This window comes from Ceratotherium simum, chromosome 3 (genome assembly GCF_057802395.1).
Source record: "Ceratotherium simum simum isolate JZ-2026a chromosome 3, ASM5780239v1, whole genome shotgun sequence".
Taxonomy (NCBI): domain Eukaryota; kingdom Metazoa; phylum Chordata; class Mammalia; order Perissodactyla; family Rhinocerotidae; genus Ceratotherium; species Ceratotherium simum.
The window spans coordinates 15949293-15973457 of NC_141902.1; the positions used below are offsets into that span (position 1 = coordinate 15949293).

A 24165-nucleotide genomic window follows, 5' to 3' on the forward strand; every position below is an offset into this window, starting at 1 on the left:
CACATACATCATTATTCAGTCAAAAATGTGTTGCTGGTACTTAGGCGGTGCCTTCAGTGCATAAGCTGCCCACTAAAATGCCAAGAGAAATGGTATTGCAAGTTCCTGGAGATGCTGTCCAGGTAATAAAGTAGAGAGAGAACCAGAGAGCTGCTAGAATAGTAAGATTCCATCAAAGAGTATGATAAAACATGACAAATCTAAAGCTTGTGACATCAAGACAAGCATCTAAAATGTTAAATAATAGTACTTCCTTTCCATAAGAAAGAAGAAATGAACACATGCATGTGTATCCATAGTTGTTGATCTGCCATGTTAAAAACTACTGCTTCTTCTAAAAGGCAATCAAATCCCAAGAAAGGTTTCAATCATGATATATTAAATTTTTCCTAAAATTCACTGAAAAAGTCCAAATCCAGCTAGCTCACTACTTGGATATTTCAATTTCATTAATGAATTGTAAAATCACAACATTGTTCTATGTCTCAGAAAGACTGAAAACTTAAAAGCTAACAAATGTCCAGTCTAATGTTGCTGTGATGACTATTAACTACCCTCTCCAAGCAAGTCAGAGCATTCTTTGACTATATTTTTCAATATACTATTTGTAGCTACATTCTCTTACAGTTTGTGGAAAATCAAAACAAAATGACTATGAGCCTTATTTCACAACTAAAGTGTCTAGGCCACATTCTAGTAATTTCCCACCATCACAGTTAGTGCTTTTTCATTAGTATATATAAAATATTAAAATTTGAGGGGACAGCATAATACAGGTGGATTGCATTCTGAGTACAGCAAAAATACTCCTGGTTTAATAATATACATAACTCCATCTAACTGAGCATTTTTTACACCTATACAGGATAAGAAAAGATTAGATTTTTCAAAAAGAAAACAACAATCACATCTGAATTCTCAGAATTAGAGGAAGGCTTTGATCAAGTCAGTGAAACTTCAATGGTCGCTTTTGCTCTATGACCACCCTCACTGAATGAGTCTGTATTATTTTCATGTCATTTTTAATACATGATGCACTCCCTTGTGCCAATACAGGAAAACAGGGAGAAATCAGTTGAATTTATCTCATAGTGACAATATTTCACACATTAAACTCACAAAAGCATTTAGTTTGCACTGTCTTGAATGCAAACAATGTATTTATAAAAGAACATTTATAAACAATGTGTCTGGACTTGTAACTTCACAAAGTGCAGTACCCCTCCACGGGGGGGCACATGCAAGTAAACAGAATTGCAATTGTCATTGTAAATCCTTATTAAACTCAGGAAACATTTGGAAAACACTTGAGTAACAACTTGAAGTGTGATGAAGCAAGTCACCTGAATCATTTTAAAAATATATCTTCATTATTAAGGTAAAATAACCCATTCTGGCTAGGTCACAGGGAGTTGGCTTCAAAGCCAGCCGTAAATCTCGGGGCATCTCTACCTTGAGAAAATGCAGTAACAGGCTCCAGAATTAAGAGCCCATCTAACCTTGAACAAGTCTCTCAGAATCTTTGGGCCTCAGCTTTCTCATCTGTAGAAGTGTAGAGGACCTGTCTGTCTTCACAGGATCCCTGGGCAGCTGAAGAAGGGTAATGATTATGAGGGCACACTCAAAAGGACAAGAACTTTCTCATGTAGCTACTGTGGTTCCAGAATGTTCTCCTTTAGACCTCTGGTTACAGGGAATGGCACTGGACAGGATTATTCTTTGGTTTAATAAGCAACTCACTGCACCTGCTATTGGATTCTCTTACCAATGCTTTCTAAATTTTTTATATCAAAATTCTTATTTCTACAAATAAATTACAAATGTTTCAAGAGCAGAAATGCATCTTCTATTTCTTTTCTATCTCCAAGCGCTGCTAACACACGGCAGGTGGTTAGTAAATACTTTTTATTCTAAATGAATAAATAAGACTACAATGAAGTAAAATAAAGGAGAGAAACTACTAATAACTAAGAGACTTTTAACTGGAGAATTGTTCTGTCAGTAACACACATGAGCAGGACGGAACTTGAGGGGAAACAAAACGAGAGGAGCAGATGGTCAGGAGAAAGTCTTTAGCTTCACCCCACCACTTCTGAGCAGATAACAAGCAGCTAAAAGTCCTTTCTTCTTTGATTCTTTTCCAGAGGAGAGAGTGATGAATTTATGAAAGGACAGAAGGCAAACCAGAGCCAGCCCTGGTGACTCTCACTGTAAACCCTGGGGCTGGGAAAGAGAAGCTGCTGACTAAGAGGACTAAAAGATACGTCAGATAGATGCTAAGTGGCTCGAAGATTTATACCAACAAAACATTCATTATCTTGTATTCAAGATATACACTTGTGGCCAAAAGATTCATTCGATCCCAGGTTTCTGAAAGGGATAAAAAACCTTGATTTAAAATTTATTTCCTCGTGAAATGAATGAAAGTAGATTTGGACCAAATATTTCAATTCAAATATTTCTTTTGAAAACTATGTCTGTGTTTGGGCATGTATATGTGTGTCTGTCTATACCATCTACTTAGAGATTCTCTGCTATCTTTTTTTCCCCCATCTTTATTGTCTCTCTCAAATAAAAGTCAAACAACAACACTGAAGGATTCTTCAAGGAAGGAGTAAGAGTTGTTGATTTTACTGTTACCACAGTGATTACAAGCTGCATTATCCTTAACCTAGCTGCAGATTGGTAAGTGAACGAAAAAAGAAAAGCCATAAACTGGACAAAAACTAAAGAGATCAATCATTATTTCAGTGAACAAAAAGGCCACCAATTCCCACTCCTCATTTATACTACCGCTTAATTAACGCATGCAGGTAAACGGAGGCCAAAGAAAGGACAAAGAAGAATGAAGAGGTTTCTCGTTAACACATTTACACAGAAATTAATGATGTCTAAAACGGTCCAAGGCAGGAATGGGGGTGAGGGGTAGAGGGATTCATTCATTAAATATCATTACTGTAAACTGAAGAAATGTGGACAATCTCAAATTCATTTTTTAAAATATCATATTTCACTATGAATGCATAGTTCTACATTTACACATTGACGATGAAGTAAATTATTTTATCTAGTTTGTAGCTTACAATTTAAATTTTGTATATTTCCCAAATTTTACTTTTCCATGAAAGACATAACTACAATACTCTCTCTATTCAAGCTGTCAGAAAGCTTTATGAGCAAAACCTCTTATTTCAGTCAAATGTTTAAAGAAAGCAAATTGCAAAGTGAGCAATCAAGAACCAAATACGGGAATCTAGTGACAGTGACATGAGCTTGAAATCTGCCAGAACTTGCTATTTATGGTTATAGATTTCCGGACTGATAGTAAACCTGAGAATCTTCTAAACAGGCCGAGTAAAATTATGCAAACTTTTTTCTTTTTGGCAAAGAAGAGAGTCGACACAAAGTGTGGCGTCTGTGTGAAATGTGCTCTGGTCTGGCCCACTAACCATCTCTAATTCCAGTTCTAGTTTGCTAGAACAGAAGCGAATATGAGAGCTGGGAGTAGAGTCCAAACACCGAGCGTTAGAATTCAGCTACACTAAACATTAAAACCACTGAGGGAAAAGTCATTTAATAAAATGTGTCTAGAAGAAACATATCACTAACCATAAAGGCACCCACAGTTTCTCTATGCCTCAAATCTTTGCACAATAATTCTAATCAACAATTAAATTCCTATTTACATCCCGAAATCTATTAAGTCTGCTTCTTGCTTCCCTATTTCTTGTCTGCTGTTTAGACAAGAGTGCTAGAAAGATTCCAGAGGAAATACGTAGACAATTTAGTTTTATTATCCACACTCACCTGAAGAATACACTCGTTTATGGAAAGTCTAATAAAAGTAATCATTGGTATTTTAAAAACAATAGCCACCAGAAATTTCTCTGGAAAATTGGAGAAAAATGCTGACAAGCCAAAAAATAGGTTTTTAGAACTTTCAAGGACCCTTTTAACTTACATATATGTTTTAGCCTTTTGCTGTCACTAAGACTTCTTTTCCATTAGTGCTGAATCTAAGACACATTTGAATTAACAGCATATTTGTATTTGGTTACAAATCCTTTTACATTAAAAAAGCACACTGCAAAGAAAAAAGTTTCATTAAACAGTCTGAATAGGAATAATACAAAGGAGGCAGACCAACATAATTGTTTTTCATTATATTTAGTAGCATAGAGTTAATACGCTTGATGCAAATAACTACAACTCTTTATCAAAATAGATTTCAAGTGAATAAATATCTTAAGTATGAAGATTGAATGTTCTTACGACATTTTAGGAAAGAAAAGGTCATCCTCAAGTCCTTTCTACAACTGCTAATAGCTATCAATTCTAACAGCACTAAATAGTAAAGGGTTAAATAGGCATAAATTAACTTTATTGTCAATCATTACATACAGAAGAATAATTAACTCAGTATGTTTATTTATCTACGTTTGCTACTTGATTAAATGAATGATTGATGACAGGTTCCTTGTTTTCTTTTCTTCCTTTTTGTCAGTATAAATGATCAGTATGAAACTAAACGGTGACATTAAAATGAAATCATTAGCAACCTAAAATGCAGGGCGACCTACAAGAGAGAGCTTCTGTCTCCTTCACTATTGAGAAATCTAATCAGATCCCTTCACATCCCAAACAGACGTACAAAATACTTAGAGCTACTTCCTAATCTGGAGCTTTCCCCTCAATTTCCACTGTCTGCTATGTCTATAATTATGCTACAAGGCCATTTATTTATTTTAAAGTCATTGTAAATAAAGCCAATTTACAGCATTCTGGGTTCATTGTTGGTGAAATTTATGAGCTATGTTACTGTTTGTCATTTGTGGTCTTACTAAAAGTAAGTGAAATATCAAGAAATCCTTGAGGTAGACTTTTCAAAATTAAAATATCAAATAAACGATCAACGATCACTCAAGTAATTTGATTGGTTTAGGATTTGTCATAATTTGATAACATTTGAAAAGGTTATTAGTTCTAGTTCTCTGCAAATCAGGTGACTAACTTTAGCAGAATAAATCCATAGCATATAATCAATATGGATATAAGATTTGTTACAGACACCGAGTATAAGTGTCATATAATGCAACAGGGAGTTTTCCTAAGCCCCCAAATCACTGTCCAGTGTTACATGCTCTAGAAACCAAGTGAAATATTAAGATCTCTGAGAAATCTGTACTTAAATATCTAATTTGGACTGGCTGCTCTTATGAGCATTGCTTAATCATTATTTAAAATGGTACCACTATTTGACAATTTTGCTCTGCAATTCTTCAAACAAAATCATGAAATGTAGTACCTCAAAGGAATACTTTAGATAGGGAGCAAAAAAGAGCAGAGGAAAAGAATACTAGAAGTAGAAGGAAGCCAAGAGTTGACTGCAGAACATCAAGTCTGAGAACTCAGATTTCACTAACATTATCATCAACTTTCATTAATCACAGGAAGGGTGTGGCTTGCCATAGACATAATTCAAAAGAGAGAGCGATGTTCAGCAAAGAATTAATGAGATTGGGGGATTATAAACCTGATACTGGGCACTTCGTCTCACTATTTCATAATGTAATGCTACATTATCAAAAACCATGAAAAAACACAATTTAGTGTCCTATGAAATTATGATCTTATAATATGGTTTCACTTATAAATAACTACAAACAAGTGAGTGTGTGAGCGACACCAACAGCACATGCTCTGTTGTGGGATGAGTTCCTCCAAAGCCCTCAGACTCTTATGCCCAGGGTCCACTTTGCCTAAGCAAGTTAATTATGGCTAGAGCGAAGTGTAGGGACTGGATCTAAATGTTTTTCTGCTTGTGGAGTTAATTTACTCACATGCTAAAAACAATGATACTGACATCAGTTTGACCACAGTCTAAGCAACTGTCTACTTGCCAGTCTCACTCAACCTATTTTTGGGGTATTAGCTAGAAACGTGCTGGAATGCAATCATCACCTCATGGCTGCTAAGACAAGATGGTATGGTTACTAAATGGATACCAGTTGTCTCTATAGGAGTTTCACATCAATTGTGGCAGATAAAAATTTATAGAAAATAATTTTTTAGTCTTGCTTTTTGTACAGAGGCTAATATTAATGGAGTTCGGCCTCCTGAACCACTTGCATATATCATGGGCCAAAGTGAATGACTTTCATTTGGTAAAACTGGTCAATATACAAAGCATCTAAGTTCATTTTAAGAAAGAATCTTTGAACATCTCCCTTTTTCCTTACTTATATATCTTCTGCACATAGAGACCAGGAGTAATTAAAAAGAACTCTATATATAGAAGGAAAAATGATGGTCATCTCATGGAACTTTATAAGTACGAAATGTAATGATGGCTGTTCAACATTGTTGCATGTTTTTCTACCCAATTCATACCAGAAAATGCCTCTGTACACTATAAAGATTGGTTTATCCTTTCTATAATTTTTGGAAAAGATAATTCATAAGCATAAAAAATGATTATAGATCTCCATACTTGCCCATCTAAAATGCATAGACTCCTTAAACCACTAAAGTAACATTTGCCATGAGTAAAGCAACAGGAATGTGATATGGATCATTTTGTTCCTCTAATATTTTCCTGAAATATACTGCCATTAGACACAAGTCAATACCTAAATTTATTGTTTATATTTCCATTCCCTTACTTTGAGACAATTTAAAAATTGAAAACGTAAATGTAAAATATATATTTAGGGGAATCATCACTTGCTTTATTGAATGAACTCAGTTTTTACAAAATATAAATTGCCACAGAAATCCTCTACCTAGAGAATTTCTCTAATATATAAGAAATGTGATTTTCTTAACTTATTTATAAAAGAACATTTATAAACAATGTGTCTGGACTTGTAACTTCACAAAGTGCAGTACCCCTCCACCGGGGGGCACACGCAAGTAAACAGAATTGCAATTGTCATTGTAAATCCTTATTAAACTCAGGAAACATTTGGAAAACACTTGAGTAACAACTTGAAGTGTGATGAAGCAAGTCACCTGAATCATTTTAAAAATATATCTTCATTATTAAGGTAAAATAACCCATTCTAGTAATTTCCCACCATCACAGTTAGTGCTTTTTCATTAGTATATATAAAATATTAAAATTTGAGGGGACAGCATAATACAGGTGGATTGCATTCTGAGTACAGCAAAAATACTCCTGGTTTAATAATATACATAACTCCATCTAACTGAGCATTTTTTACACCTATACAGGATAAGAAAAGATTAGATTTTTCAAAAAGAAAACAACAATCACATCTGAATTCTCAGAATTAGAGGAAGGCTTTGATCAAGTCAGTGAAACTTCAATGGTCGCTTTTGCTCTATGACCACCCTCACTGAATGAGTCTGTATTATTTTCATGTCATTTTTAATACATGATTTTGTGTTTTAATAGAGTAGCCTAATTCTCTTTTATGTAAATATCAACTGTATTGTTGACTAAAAATAAAAGATGAGGAATCTAGTAGATTTTATTCTCTGCTATTAAGGCAAGTTTGAGTGTTCTTTCCCAGGAGCCTGTGATTTATAAAAATTATCCTATTTTCTTAACTCCATCACTGGAGTCAAAGCAAGCAAAGCCTATTGCTGTCGATTTTGGATAACCCGAGTGCAGAGGACAGATCCGAGACTAGACTCAGTTTTATACTAGAAAAACCGCATGGTGCCTATGATGTTAAACTACAGAGAATTAACACACATTAATTTGGCACTGGTTTTGTAAATGCTTCTGGCATTTCCTTCAGCACTTAAATTCATTTTCAGAGAATGGACTGCTGTAAAAGAATGTAGGATCATTAAGAGTTTATTTCCTCAAAATGCTGAAGGATAGCAAGTTCTGCTGTGAGGGAACAGAACACTGTATTTCCTTAGTGAGGGAAAACAAGAAGACCCCAAGCTTTTTGTTTTTAAGCAAGCATCATAGGTTTGACAACGAAGAATCTCATCTTGTCACACCCTGCCTTACCTTGTTTCAAGGCTGGCTGTGTTTTCTTTACACAGAATGAAATTTTAGCAGGAACAGAAGCCAAATGCTTATAATGAATGATCAACTTATGATTCAGATGAATCTATCCTTTCATGCTGCTCTGCTTAAAAATAGCATCATAAATGCACATCTGCAAAGACTGTGCAACCCCCCTCTCCTGAATTGTACAAATTATTAGAGTTGTTGACAAAAGATTTTTTTTTGTTTAGGGGTTGGTCTGGGCACTCTCTTTGGCAGACTGCCACTTTTCTAGCAGTAGAAATATTGCTTGTAGAAACCACTTTGTACTGAACAGCTGTTCTGCTAAAACATTGAGCTAGCAACCCAAGAAATGACTGACTTCGCATGTGAAGCAAAATTGTTCCCTCCCTTTGTGCTAATTTAAATGAAATGAAAGTACAAAACATTCTCTTCCATGCCGTCTAGTCTTCCCACCCAATTACAGGCTTTAGTGGGGTGTGTGTGAGCTGGGTGCCAAGAGGAGCACTTGACTCTCCAGCCACCGCCCCAGTGGTAGGCTTGAACTTTGGCCATTCTGCGAGGCTCCCAGGAAAGCAGCCACTCTTCTGATGTGATCCTTTCTATATTCAGGTCTTAGATGCTGAGGGATTCTCTATAAACTAAATACCTTAGGATTGCAAAAGTAAAAAACCCAGCCTTTCTTCCATCTCTAAAAAAATCTAAGATACTAGAGAGAAGAGAGTAGAAGATTATATTTGATTAAGCTCTTGGTTTAATAAGGATGGTATGTGATTTATGCTTTAGGTTATTTGAGATTATGGTCAGATAACAGAAATATACACAAGTATTCTGGCTTCTACACGGCATTTGGGTGTTCTGTTTAAGATACTCTTCTGAAAGGAAAAAGCCTTCATAAGCTTATTTGACATCTAAGAGATCACAATTTTCATTAAATTTATAGCTTTAACTATATTTATGCATAATAAAGTTTCTAACACCAATGGGTATCTAAAATAAAGACCTGGGAAAATACTCATTTGAAAGCAGAACTTCATGAAATAATTTCTTTTGGAAAATAATAAAATACTATATCTACAACCTACCTTATATAGATTTAATATGCTCACCTATGAAAAACTCTGTGCAATTTAAAATCCTATTCATCTTTAAGGTCCAGTTTAAAGGCTACCTTCCTGGTCTCCCATTTTCCATTAATCATAGTCTGTGATCACATAGTACTTTGCTTAGCCTGCTTTCAACATGAATAATATCTCACCTTATTATTTTGTGAGCATGTGTGTCATTCCCACTAGATTATAAACCCTTGGAGGAAAGACTTCTGTTTTTCTCTTTGCATTCTCCATAGATCCTAGAATAGAGTCTTACAATGTAACAAGCATTCAAATAAAGGATTAACAGGTAAGTAAAATGAAAAGAGAAATATAACGCATTCCTGATCTCTAATGATAACAAGAGAAAAAATGTTAGCCTAAAACCTACTATAAGATATATATAAAGCCAAAATTCTGAGGAGGGAAATCTCAACTGTATCCATTGCTTCAGTAAATTGGTCTTTCATTTCAGATATGGCCTATTTTAAGAGTGCTTTTGTCTTATCTCAGTGAAATATTCATATATTAATAATTTATATAATCAACCATTATATCTCATTGTTTTGAGCATTAAAATAACATTAAGTTGCCTTAACATCCCCAAATCACCTGTGTCATTTAAGAAACCGTAAATTTAAGAGCTTTAAATTTCCTCTACTCTGTCATATGATGCAAGTTGAGACATTTTACATATTAGAATTCCAAAAAGCATTTCAAAATAAATACTGCACGTTGACCATTTTTTTTGGAAACACAATCTTACCAAAAACAAACAAAACAAAATTAAACAAAAACCAACATACTTCTAACATGATAAAAATCATAAATAGGAATTCTAACATGACTGTAGTAGTTTCTATGTAAACTTAAGCCTCCCAATAAAATGTAGGCTTACTGAAGCATAAGACCAGCTGGATTCTCAGGCCCAACTGTGCCATTTTTTCAGAAAGAAAACTGAGGCCAAAGAGATGTTACGTGTTCACTGTCACAAAGATTTGAACTTTCAGGAATGTCCAACATTCATTGACCAAAACCTTGCTACTACTAAGGCATTCTGAAGACACATTAAAGTGTCTGGGATGATTAGCTTCCATGCATTCATGCATTGTGCTGGCTCCACTAGCCTTGTTTACATGCACTGTACCTTTATTACAGGTTGCTAGAACTCCCTGCAAGTTTCCTTTTCTCTAACCTCCATAAAGGTATTATTTAACTTTTCCAATAGGAAAGATGTTCACATAGCAAAAAATGTAGTGACTCACTTACAACAGGGAAGTTTGATCTGATTGTCTCCCAGAGACAAATCACAAAATAGCATAGGCTGAACAATTTGTTACAGATTTTTCTGCAACTTCAGGAGCTCAATATCCATAGGAGATAGAATGACGAGCACGTTAGGTCAGGTGTCAGCTAAGAAAATATCACTGTGCCACTTTACAAAAGTCCCTGAGTATGTCCAAAGGGAGGCTTACCTGCATCAGCATCCCCATTTTCCTTTTATAATTCTCTAGAAGACACTGCATTTTACACACTCTGTTATGCGATCTTCACATCCCTTTTCAAAATGGAAAATGATAGCAATTTTGCTTTTATGCTAAAATTCTTGTAAAAACCTGGATACTATTCATCTATTTTTATAGAAGAAAGCCAATATTTTAAAGTATTTATATAAAACCCAAACTGTGTACACAGTCTGTTTTCATCATCAGTGCTGATATTCAACACAGCCTTATTTCCCAAACTGTAAAATTATATAGGAGTGATGTGCTTTAATTACAAAACGGTACTGAAAAATTCTTTTCAGTCTCTGTAGTGCTTTGGGAAGTCATGACTATGAATGCATGAGTTTTAGTTTCTTCCAACTACTCTGTACAGTATTCATCCTCTGAGGACTCACTCAACACCTAGTGATTGACCCATATTAATGGACAACGGCAGAGACCACAGCACCTATTTCCTAGTGACTGTGTTTCGTTTCTTTAGTAACATGTTTAGTTTAGTAAGTTGCAAAAATTAAATTATTCTGACAATTTAGCCATATTTCTTCACTTGATGTACACATGGTTTTGGAGATATATTCAATTCTACCTGCAAATGACTAGTTCAGCTTTACCAATCTTATTCATTGTAATGTTCATAATAATATTGGATTCTTTACACACAAATCTCAAATTTCTTATTTCTAATGATTTTTTTGACAGATACAGCCATATCAGGCCTTAAATCCCCAGTTGAATCAGAAAGACAATTAATAAATTATGTAGGATAATAAACCAAAACAATTACTTAACTGACCAATTGATTGATTAGTTAAGTCAAAAATAGCCAAACAATAGTCCTATGTAGACAAAACTTTCATCATCTTTCTCTTTAATAAGATCCTGCATCTAGAGAAGACTATCTGAATAGCCCTAGTTTGGACCATTTGCCACATTGAATTCAGAAAGCAGGCAAAACAATAAGCCAGACCATGCCAATGATGTAATATGACTTTACACTTAATTTTTCAGTAATATATGCAACGCAGAAGACAATATACCCTCTATGAAACCTAGAAAAATATGCAACACCACACCCCTGGCTGGCACACAATTGCTATAGGAACCAGATTATATGAACACACATTAGCTCTGAAGACGATTAAAAAACAAGCAAAACACTTCACCAGCCATTTATTGTTATTGCCGTACCTTTGAAACAAACACAAGGCTCAACCTTTTACAACTAGTAGTGAGCTTCTCACCACACTGGGTTCTAAAACAGTACCTCAGTCCCCGCCAGTTGGAATGCTCTTGACAGGAGTTGGCAAACTACGTCATGCAGGTCAAATTCAGCCTGCCATCTGTTTCTATACAACCATAAACTAAGAATTAAAAAAAAATGTGAACACAGTTAAAAAAACACGCTTATAAGAAGAATAGTATTTCATGACATAAGTAGATTTCAGCATCCACAAGTAAAGTTTTATTGAAATACAGCCATCCTCACTCAGGTACAAACTGTCAGCGGCTGCTTTTGCACTGTGACCGTAGAGCTGAGGAGCTGCAGAGACTTAATGGCCCACAAAGCCTAAATTATTTATCGCGATTCTTTACAGAAAAAGTTTGCCAATCCGTGTTCTAGAACTCTGTAACTAGTTTTGGTCTTGGCTTTCTACCTTCTCCTTCTAGGCAATCTTTCTCCATGATCAGAAGAATAGACAATGTAGTACTAGTCATAATGTTGAGCGAGGAAAGAAGGGGGAATAGCCAGGGTATGCATTTGTGCTCAGCTGTGACTTCTTACTGATGGCAACCGGTCCTTTATAATGTTTTTAAGAAAAATATTATAAACAATTTAATCAATTTTCTTTCTTCCACATCCTTATGGATACTGTAAATGTCAGTTAATCACATTTCTTAAACCACACAACCAACAATGAAGCCCTAGAGAGGCTGAGCCTGTGAGGACTCAGTGACAGTTGGAAAAGCAGGAAACTGGGACGGAACAAGTTTCCTTTTGGGCAGAGGTTAATTTTTCTTGTGTTTCTGTCATTAGAGTAAATGATAGTGCTTTTCTTAAAATAATCGTTTTATTTTGAAATAATTTTAGATACATAGAACAGTCGCAAAGTTAGTACAGAGAGTCCCATATACCCTTCACCCAGCCTCCCCTAATCTTAGCATGTAATGCCTTTTTAAAATAATTCTTTTCATTGAATTATAACTCCTTTGCCTTTGAATAGCCTAAAAATGTTTTCTGACTTTGGACACCCTGGTAACATTTCATCTAAAAAGAGCTGGTCTCTACTCATGAGCCATATATGTTCATATGTGTTCATGTATAACGTAAATGGGGGAAAGGGATACTAACAGACAGCTGGTGACATGCGCTGAACAGAGAAAGTAAACTCTCCTTACTATGGAGGAAAGTGCACTGATTTGGGATTCCAGAGGCCCAAATTCCAGTCCTAAGTTTGTTACTGACTTTGCTTGTGTCACTAAACTTTTCTCTACATCAGTTTTCTCAACACAATAGCAAGGGGATTGAAACAGATGATGTGTAGGATCTTTAAACCCAACATTCTGTTGGCCTTCTCCTCCTGCCCAGGCTCTGACATTTGCTGCCATATTATGGACCCAGAAAGGATGTGAAAAGCTGCATCAATCAGTATTCAAAGCCACATTCGTTTTACAGGTGGAGGTCACCACATGTTTATTAAGGCACAGCTAAGACTTATGCACAGTATCTAGAAAGCAGTTTCTGAAAATTAAAGCCACAGTACGATTTCAATCATATAAAGCAGTCAGAGGTGACTTCTTCTTTGCTATGCCCATGAAATATTGTTATCTGCAGAATGCTGAAACTATACTGCACTTTGCAAGAGGTGATAGGGCTAACAAAAGCATGTTAAAGAATTCCAGCCCTAAAGAACAGAGCACATAAACTTGAAAGTCCTAAATAAGGGAGTACAATGTAGTATAATGCAATGCCACAGGATGCCATGACTAAAATATTACATTACCAAGAACTAGTAGACTTCTTAAACTAAGTTGGATCTGATGTAGAATAAGTACATTCCCTAAAATGTTGTCAAGAGTAAAAGCAAATCAAAAATATATAAAGTTCTAGATTCATATTTTATCTATGTCATATATTTGGCACTTATTTAATTTAAAACTTCATCGTGTACTGTCTTATTTTCCTCTCTTTTATTTATAATGATGGCATGTATGCAAATCTTGATAATCAATTGATAGAAGTTTTTAAGAGAAGGAACTATGTCATATTTTTGAACCCAGATCACAAGGGAGACACAATGCCTTCATATAAAGAGAATTACGCCAAAGAGAAAAAAAAAGAAATATTAGCAGAATATGAAGAGTTAGAGCACATGGCTTTTGAAATTATTAACAAACAGCTTCAAGAAACCTAATAGTCCCAGGAGAGATTAATTTGAGACAACTACTAAATCTTTTCTAAGGAATTGGGGGTTTGGATTAGAGTAAGTAATCATCCGAACCAGAACCACTTACAAAAAGAAAATCCAAATGAGAAAACTGAGGTCTAGAGAGGGCTTTATAATCCAGGTCAGACGGTATATTCAATTTTATCAAGAGCACTCATCTTCCTTCCTTCGTTTTCATTCACATTTCTCAATGAATGGTAAATAGCTCCGAGGCCGGGATTATGCCTTATACTTTCTCCATATACTCCCACAATATGCAGCAGAGGACTATACTAAGAGAAGGTACTCAGATATTTGTCAAATAGACTTGAGTTTATACACCCAAGACACTTATGGGTTTCTTGAGACTCTTGTTTTTAACTGTCAGCTTCTCAGCCTGTATATTACATGAGAGAAACATGTTGGTAGGGGAAGGCCATTATAGGGCAGGGACTGGCAGTTCATCCCTGGTGGGGGCAGGGGGGCAATTTACCGCTCCTACTCTATACACTGTTTATTTTCTCCTTGGTTTCACACTATATCCATCATTCTCCCTCCATTTTTCTTCTGTCTTTCCTTTTATTTTTACTCTTTTTTTTCTTCTTCCTAGCTTATGATTTAGACCCACCCATACTCTCATCAGCATTATTTAGCTCTGCTAAGAGCAATCCCAAGATACAATCCAATTCTATACAATTCAATTTAAAAACATGGTTAAATACTTACTTTTCTGAGTACTGCACATGGAGATATAAACATGCATAAGATGACCCAGTCTGTTCCCTCAAATACCTCATAATCTAAATTTAGAGACAGGTATATAAAGAAAAGAATTATGAATTGATAATAAAGCAACAGAAGACTGTAACAGCAACCTATAAAAAGAACTGACTAACATTCCAGGGTAGGAGACAAGATTTACATAAGAAAGTGACATCTGAGCTGGGTTTTGAAAGATGAATAGGAGTTCAGCAAAACCAAAAGAAGGAAAAGGGCATTTCAGTCAGATGATGGCATGAATAAAGGCAAAAAAGTATGGTTTTGGTATTCAGTATTGCTAGAGAAAGAAGAGGTGACAGTGAAGAGAGGGACAGATTAATGAATCCTGATGTAGGATGCAAAAGAGCACACGCACACTCTTTTGTCCACAGTTCCAGAAATCTCCACAAAAGATTCTTAAGAGGCGTTCCGTTTGCGCTCACCCTTCTTACACCTTTTCCATCGCCATTAAAAGAGCTTCTGCAACAAACTGGGAGAAAATATTTACAAATCATATATCTGACAAGGGGTTAATTTCCAAAATATATAAGGAACTTGTACAACTCAACAACAAAAAAAACAACCCAATCCAAAAATGGGCAGAGGATATGAACAGACATTTTTCCAGAGAAGATATACAGACGGCCAACAGGCACATGAAAAGATGTTCAACATCACTAATTATTAGGGAAATGCAAATCAAAACTACAATGAGATATCACGTTACACCCATCAGAACTGCTATAATTAACAAGACAAGAAATAACAAGTGTTGAAGAGGATGTGGAGAAAAGAGAACCGTCATACACTGCTTGTGGGAATGTAAACTGGTGCAGCCACTACGGAAAACAGTATGGCGATTCCTCAAAAAATTAAAAATAGAAACACCATATGATCCAGCTATCCCACTACTGGATATTTATCCAAAGAACACGAAATCAACAATTCAGAGAGATTTATGCATCCCTATGATCATTGCAGCACTATTCACAATAGTCAGGACACGGAAACAATACAAGTGCTCATCAACAGATGAATGGATAAAGAAGATGTGGTATATATAGACAAATGAATACTACTCAGCCATAAAAGAAGACAAAACCGTGCCATTTGTGACAACACGGATGGACCTTGAGGGTATTATGCTAAGCGAAATAAGCTAGACAGACAAAGCAAACACCTCATGATTTCACTTATGTGTGGGAGATAAACAAATACGTGGGTAAAGAGAACAGATTAGTGATTGCCAGAGGGAAAAGGGGTTGGGGGGGTCCGCGAAAGGGATAAAGGGGCACATATGTATGGTGATGGATAAAAGACCACTGGTGGTGAACACGATGCAGTCTATACAGAAACTGATACATAATAATGTACACCTGAAATTTACACAATGTTATAAGCCAATATGACCCCAATAAAATAACTTAAAAAAAAAAGAAAAGAGCTTCTCCCAAGTATCTGCTGCCCTTTGACAGGGGCCAGACCTGAGCTGAACCCTCAGCAGGGAGACAAGCCCAGCCAGAGCTGTGGCAAGAAGTAGAGCCACCCAGCCAAACCCAGCCTAGACCTACCAAGCCCCAGACTAACTGTAGTTTCATGAGGAGTAAAAGCTTCGTGGCATGCTACAGAGATGTGATTGTTTGTTGCCCTGGCAATGGCTGACTAGTATACCTGGATATTCACATGTTTGCAGTCATGGCTCTCACAAATATGCTTTCCTTGAGTCGATGTTTGGAGTTGAGGGTAATTCTGGATGCTCAATAGCGCCAGATGCGCTGAGAACAGTGACCAGTCAAACTCTTTGACAGTGGCATGTGGCAAGAAACCAGCAATGCTTTCTAATATCCTTCATGCTAAAGGTAGACTAGAGCTCCCCTTTGTAGATATAAAAGCTTTCCCTAATAAAATGTGAAACTTCACAGAATTAGGGTCTCAGAGACTTACTCTGCCATCATCAAGCCCACATTTGTCAGAAAGCCCTTCCTGATCAGCGTTGGAGATGACAATCCTAGGGAACTGTGGTGATATAAACATTGCCTGTCCTATCATAACGTAAAATAAAAGAAAGTAAAAGGTTAGTTCTTAAACGAACTCCTTTCAGAAGTCATAACTTCACTAGAAAGATTTAAAAGGATAATAGAATGCAATTAAAAAGGCTTCCTGGAAGCATATCTAAGAAAAGGTGATTATATCACATTGTATTTCTATATACTAGGAAAACCCGGCACTCGCTACCAAAATAAGCAGAAATGAACACTGGCAGCTCAGTTTTTGGATGGTTCCATTTCCATTTGGTGCCACCACAGACTCTGGATTGAGGCAGATGAAACTAGAGACTAGAGCATGGAATCAGGCCCTCAGTCTACTGAAGATGATGGAGATAAGTGTAGATACCAAGCAAGAACCAAGTTTCCCTCTTTTATCCTAAACTCTTAGCCGTACAGGAAGCTTTTGTTTAGAACCTAAGGGTTCAGTCTAGGTTTTACCATTTGCCTATGTAAAAAGAAAAAAAGAATACCACCGGCTAGTACACATGCCATGTACTGATTGTAAGAACTTTCATTTCACATGGTTTTTTAATAATGAGGAATCTGACACTTGGCCCCAAACATGAATGTCACTTGGTAGAAGTAAATGTGTGTCAGCATCCAGCAAAATGCCAGAACAGGAATTGGAAGACCTTTGAGCTGCTTAGACCAAGAAGACCTATCAATCAGTTTTGGAATCTCGACCTTCTATGGAAACAGAACCATTTTAAAAAATGCTATCTAAGTTTTGAGGACAACCATTACAGTAGCAATTCAATGTTACTCAGAAGGGTGCCATACTCAGTGACTCTACATGACTATTTTAAATGAATCCATTAAACATCATTGTTTAAGTAGCAGTCTGGTCTTTGGCTAAGGATAGATCATGTGTTGCTTAAGTAAAGACCTGCAGGTCTTTCCTCTCAGAAACATCTACCACGTAATTCAAAATAGATGCCTGAAATAATGAAGGGAAATTCTATGAAAATAGTAAAGTTCTTCCTAATGTGTTCAGTCGACTTTAATCACCAGTTGACTTATATATTTTTCAATTGTTTCCTTCCAAAGGCTAAAAACGTCTTATATTTTACATATTTTAGCATTGTTGCCTGTCACACACATGGGCCAATTGTTGTTTAAAAGCTGCAACATTTAAATTGAAATAAAACTTATGCTTATAGTGGTAAATATTCCTGGACTAATAGAATTGCAGCAGACATACTCCAAAAATTGACTGAAGTCTCTGATATTAGAAAGACATAAAATTTATCTAGTTTTAGCAAATGTCAAATCAGCAGCTATTGCTTTTAAGATTAATAAAAGATATAATGGCTTCTAGATAGCCTGTAAATAGAGATGACTATGAATGGAGAAGTGATTTACCAACAGTCACCACAATGAGATTTCTTTAAAGGTTACAATCATCAGTTATTTAGTTGAAACACTGCTGAGAAGGCCTGGTCATTTCTTGAATAATGCATAATGTTCACTGTAGATTTGATCTGTATTATAACAATACAGATATTTCTAAAATAATGGAAAAAACTATCTGTTACCTTCCAATTGCTTAACATATCATTTCCATGAAGTAATTGACTCAGGACATATTACACACTGTCACCCGAGTGTTCTTTCTGCAAGCATAACTTGTAATAATCTGTATACAATGAGTATCACAAAACAAACTCATCAACCTTTATAGACTTTTAAGAAAAGATGTGATGAATACAGGGCAGGCTAAAGGACCTCTCTGAAGCAGTAAATTAAAATGATTAAATTTCTATATAGTTGTGTGGGACAAATTTAAACTTAAGCTTTGAAATTTAATTATTAACATGAACAACTCATCACATTAAAAAAAAATGTTGCCTACATGATGTAAGTACTTTTCATATAAATTTCCAAATGCCTTTAGCTTTATTCAAGAGACTGCTTGGAGAAGCACCAAGTACAATGTCTACTGTTTTATTGTTGGATTCTGAACTGCTCTTCACATGATGCTGCAGGCTATTTATATAAGCTTGTTTATCCATATGAACTTCTTCAAGGGCACAACATAGAAGACCTTAATAAATTAAAATGAATTTCTTTTGATGTTGTTGTTTCATGAATGTTTGATCAGAATGAGTATCAAGGTTGCAATAAAGAACTAGAGTAAAGCAATAAAATATACGTATATCGTACAGCAGAACCAGCTTACAGAAAGTGCCCATTGCATTCCTAGCAACTTTTAAGAGCCAGGCAAACAGTATAGAGTCACTATGCTGACATCTTCAGTTCTAGACTATCACCAGTTTGCTAATTGTGGGAGTATACATGTACCAAATTAGATGTACTGCCATAATATGGATGGAATTTTTAAAATAATAAAATCTGTTTTCTCCTTCCAGACTCCTAAACATCCACCCCAATCTCGCCATTTTTCACATTGACATCACCACGTCCTTCCATAGACTGAAACACCCAGCAGAGGCAAGACCGTATTTTATCTTCTTTTTATCCATCTTTATCTTAAGTAGTTATAGAGTTGAGTTGATTGAAGTCCACAAAGTAAAAGTGCATTATTAGTCACAGTCCAAAGCTGAGACAATTCTCACCTGGAATGTTTGATGATGGTGATAAAACTCAAATATTATTGCTAGAAATGATATGATGTAATAGAAAGAGCACTAGGCAGAAAAGCAAGACAATGAGATTCTAGTTTTAGTTCTGCCAACACTTAACTGTAAACCCTCTCTACATTATTTCCCTCACCTGAAAATGAGGGCATAGTTCTATATAATCTATGATTTTGCATCTCTAAAGGGCCATGATTCTAAAAGCAAGCAGGATCATCACATCATAGAAGAATGGACAGACCGTGGAACCATTAGGTTTTTCTACTTTGGTAGCCACCACTACCAAGGAAGCCTATAAACTATAAACTCCTTTAAAAAAATGGAAATAATAGAAAAGAATTATGTTAAACAACTTAATATAAGTCCAGGCCCTCAATCAATGTATGTCAAATTGAATAATAACAAATTTTGCACACAATGTGATTTCTAACCTGTTGCACTTATCCTTTCATCTTGCATGATTTGGAATAAACACGAAGACAGCCTATTGAATTAACACTTAGGTATACAACATATTTACTAGAATTATATTCACATCTTTAGCTTGGGAAAATTCGCTACTCCTTTAGCATCTGGAACATGGACTGGTATATTACCAAGTTGACATCTACATTCTGAAGGGCAGAAGGGCCCCTTGACAGCTCCCTCTGTTGTATGTTCTTCTCAACCTTTGAATGTCATTCTTACACTCTAGAACAGGAGTTTGTGAACTATGGCTTGTGGGCCAAATCCAGTGGCAGCTGCCTATTTTTTAAGTACAGTTTTATTAGAACACGGCCACGCCCTGTTTACATATTGTCTATGGCTGATTTCATGCTACAATGGCAGAGTTGAGTCCTCCCAAAGCCTAAAATATTCACTATATGGCCCTTGACAGAAAATGTTTGCCAACCCCTGCTCTAAAGGAAAGTCATCTGTTATAACTTAAATTCTAATTTTCCTTCTCTCATAAGCATTAGAAACACAATACCTAAGTAAAAATGGCAAAGATATGAACAGATTCACACATGCACATACACACGTCTGATGACACCTCTTAGCACAGTAAATAGCCACTCCTTTTGACCCTTCATTTTAATCTGAATCCTGTAAGAGGTTACAGCTTCCCACTAGTACCCCTTCCTACAAGAGCCAAGAGTACAGGGACTTCAAAGGTAGTTATCAAGGCGTAATCACATAACTAAAGAACCTAATTCCCCTCTGGGGTTGCCTGCAACTCCACCAAATGTCCAGCTTTATTCCACGTTCATCAAGAATCTAGATACAAAGTTAGGGCACAAGAAACTAGCAGATTCCTTAATTCATATGCCTTGACTAACACATCATTAGAGATAGAAAATCAATAGTCAAGACTATATATACATCAATAAACATATGCATGCACATTCATATGCTAAAAATGCCACAAATCATTAGGAGTTTCAGAAACACACAAGAAAATACCTCTCAAGTACCAGGGTGAAGGCGGCCTAAAATTTTAAAATAATAAATTTTAAGGATAACTGCACCAAGGATTTGCAGGACAAACATATGTTTATATTCACAACTTTTAGGCAATATGTATAGAGACTTGCAACATTAATACACGGATTGATTGTTTTATTCATCAATAAAATCATTATTCAAAGTGTCTGCTACAGTTGGACTCTCCTCCCTTCCTCTTTTTGGTTACTAAAGACAGGAATATTAGCTCCATTCTTTAACAAATATTCTCATACTCCACCCATCAATAATAATTTATATGAATTAGCATAATTAAACGCCAGAAGCACTTTAATGTAAGTTATTTCATTCTCCTTTCTCTGAAACCTTATATACAATGATAGAATATTTAGGCTGACACTTTTTGAAAATAAAATAGAAATAGAAGAGGTTTATTTCACCTTCACATGGTGTCTTTCTCATGCAGAGTTCAGATTTCCACATTTGTATCCCTTTAAAGAATTTGAGATGCAGGAAAAGAAGAAAGGATGATGGTAAACATTTCATCTTAGAGACACCTACAGACCACCATATTACAGAATGAACAGTGGCTTAAAACTTACCTTTGACTGATGTGTTAGGGGGAGGGCCTTCCATTCGCAAGTTCCACGGAGGGTCCCCCTGGTTAGCAAAGTCCCTCATTTTCAGATAGCTAATGGTAAGTCGAATTATGGACGCCTTGTCAAGCTGGCTAGTGATGGCTGCAGGAAGAGGCAACAACTTGGCCAATTCATAGAACTCGAAATTTTCTTTTCCCCGGCGGGAGCGAGCAGCATCTCGGGATTTCTCCTTTCTCAATGCTTGTAAACTGAAATCAAAGGAGTGAAAAAGTGTTGTTTAAAACATGTGATTCTGGCTTTAGACAGAAATTTTTTTTTCTATTTCCTTGTTTCCCAGCAAAAATCTACCAAAATCTTCAAAATTCCAGGGCCATAGTAAAATGAGTTCCAGACAATGTCCACTAAAACCACACTCTACTCCCGGACTTATACGCCATTAAATCAAGTGCAATGAGGAAGAACTGTTGGCTTGTTAGGTTTTCTTCCTCCTATTGTCCATGCATTGATATATATTCATTGTTTCTAAGACATAACATAAGGTTTACAGGTGATGCTTGATGCTATCAGCTGTAAGCAATTTAAAAGATTGGGCCTGTAATATATCTATTCTCAAGCTAACGATTTTGTTCATTTAACTGTTTATCACTATGGGATCTGTGACCATCTAAAGGACACATTTTTAAAAATTTATTTCACTTATCATCTTGGGGAACAAATGATAAACACAAACACAGTTCACAGAATCAAGAAATAAAATGTTGATGTGCTTCCAGCTCGATATGGATTATGATCTTCAGTCAGATAAAGAAAACATTTTATTGAAAATGAAGATTTAAATGTAACTTTATAAATGTGCTGGTGATTGGTTGATAAGAGAATACTTTAATTCTTTAGTAATGGACATACATTAGTAGATGGATACATTCTCTAAGGTACGAGAGAATAAAATATATTGCCCAGGAAAGTCAACTCTAAGATAATATAAATTTAATGTTGAAAGATAAAGCCCTGTATGGGTTATTAAAATTTATAAACATTATAGACACATTACTTCACAGAAGAGGCAACAGGTGGGATCCAGCACTTTGCTTTAACTATTCATGTGCATTTCTGTTTGAAGTTTGCTCACTTTGCTGAGGGCAGATTCTAGTGCAAGAAGTTGTGTGTGAGCATCTGACAGGAGAATTCCACCTACTTTGAATTGCTCTGTTTTGTGTCTGACAAAAAATAAATTCAAAAATCAGGCCCTAATGATAAGTATTTGAGCAATATTTACAGTACCAAGGTACTATTAAAATCATTTGCAAGTATACATTTTATTGAACTCTGAAGGGATTTTAAATCTTTGAATTTAGCATTCTGCTTTCCCATTATAAAATAACAAGAAAGAGAGAAACAAGGAAGGAATCAAGACCCAGAGTAATAGGTCAAAATAAGTTCAGCAGTGTGGTTCCAATCTCTATTAATATAATACGGACAATAACATTCCATATTACATTATAGCATACCTGATATTGGTCATGGTAGAAACACTGAATTCACTGCATACACTCAAAATATCTTATTGAATATCTAGTAATTTAAGTAATCCCATAATGCTCTGGTCAAATACTTGCTAAGCTAATACCCCAATCAATTTCACTCTATTAATAAAATATTCTATATTCGCTAACTACACTCATGTGCCACATGATGTTTCGGTCAATGACAGACTGCATATACAATGGTGGTCCCATAAGATTAGTACCATGTAGCCTAGGTGCATACTAGGCTATACCAGCTAGGTTTGTGTAAGTACACTCTACCATGTTTGCACAATAACAAAATTGCCTAACGACACATGTCTCAGAATGTATCCCTGTCATTAAGCAATGCATGACTGTAATGTATTTCTCAGAACTAGACAAGTTAATGCTATCATTTTCAGAGTCACAGCAGTCTCAGGTGACAAACTTTTGTCTCTTGATGTCTCAGGTGATAACTTCAGGCAGAAATATCGCTAATTTACAAGGAAAAGATATGTTATGCCACTTATTTCCCAATATCTTGGCTAGCCTCCAATTCCATAAATGCTCAATTTTCACTTATTGAAAACTATGTAAATAAAGTGAGAGATGCCTTAAAATCTGACAAAGTATAACCAGATTCCAGGTTAACATCTTAGGATAAAAGAATGATTTGGTATTCTTCCCTGTATATAATAAAAGCAATCTAACACCATTTAAGTCAGCTGTGCCAAAAGAACTACATCTTTTGACATGTTTTCTCTCCCACTTGTAGAGTGCAGTGGTTCAAGTTCAGTGCTTTGCTCTTTTTGTGTTCTTGTAATGGAATACTATGCCAAAAGGTGGGCTGAACTTACAACAATTTTTTTTTTTTTGGTCCAGTAAGTGACTATGATGGAGCTCTCGATCAGGGGTTGCAAACTCAAGGGCTTGCAGGGTTAAGGTGGGCAATGTCAATGAGTGCAGAGGCCTGATGGTGACTATACTGGAGGACAACCGCCCAGGCAAAAAACAGCACCAGGTTCAGCTGACTGTTGCTTTGGGAGAAGGCATGCCTGGTACTGCCCGATTCCTGGTATTGCCAGATTGCTGGAGTACAAAGTCTGAATTTTTACATGGTATTTCCCAATTTTAATATGTTAACTAACTAAAGTTTTTTTTAAATCATGCAAGCCAAATAAAACATGCCATTTAGTCAATAATGGA

The 24165-nt window shown here is 35.8% G+C and overlaps 1 protein-coding gene across 1 annotated transcript in view; it reads right to left on the reverse strand.

The window, feature by feature from the left end:
* The window catches only part of NPAS3 (neuronal PAS domain protein 3), an 827327-nt gene that overhangs the window by 553895 nt on the left and 249267 nt on the right, over positions 1-24165 (reverse strand). Inside the window, exon 2 of the mRNA XM_087422742.1 lies at positions 21458-21702. Coding sequence (XP_087278868.1) covers positions 21458-21702 — 245 coding nt within the window. The remainder of the gene's footprint in view (positions 1-21457; positions 21703-24165) is intronic.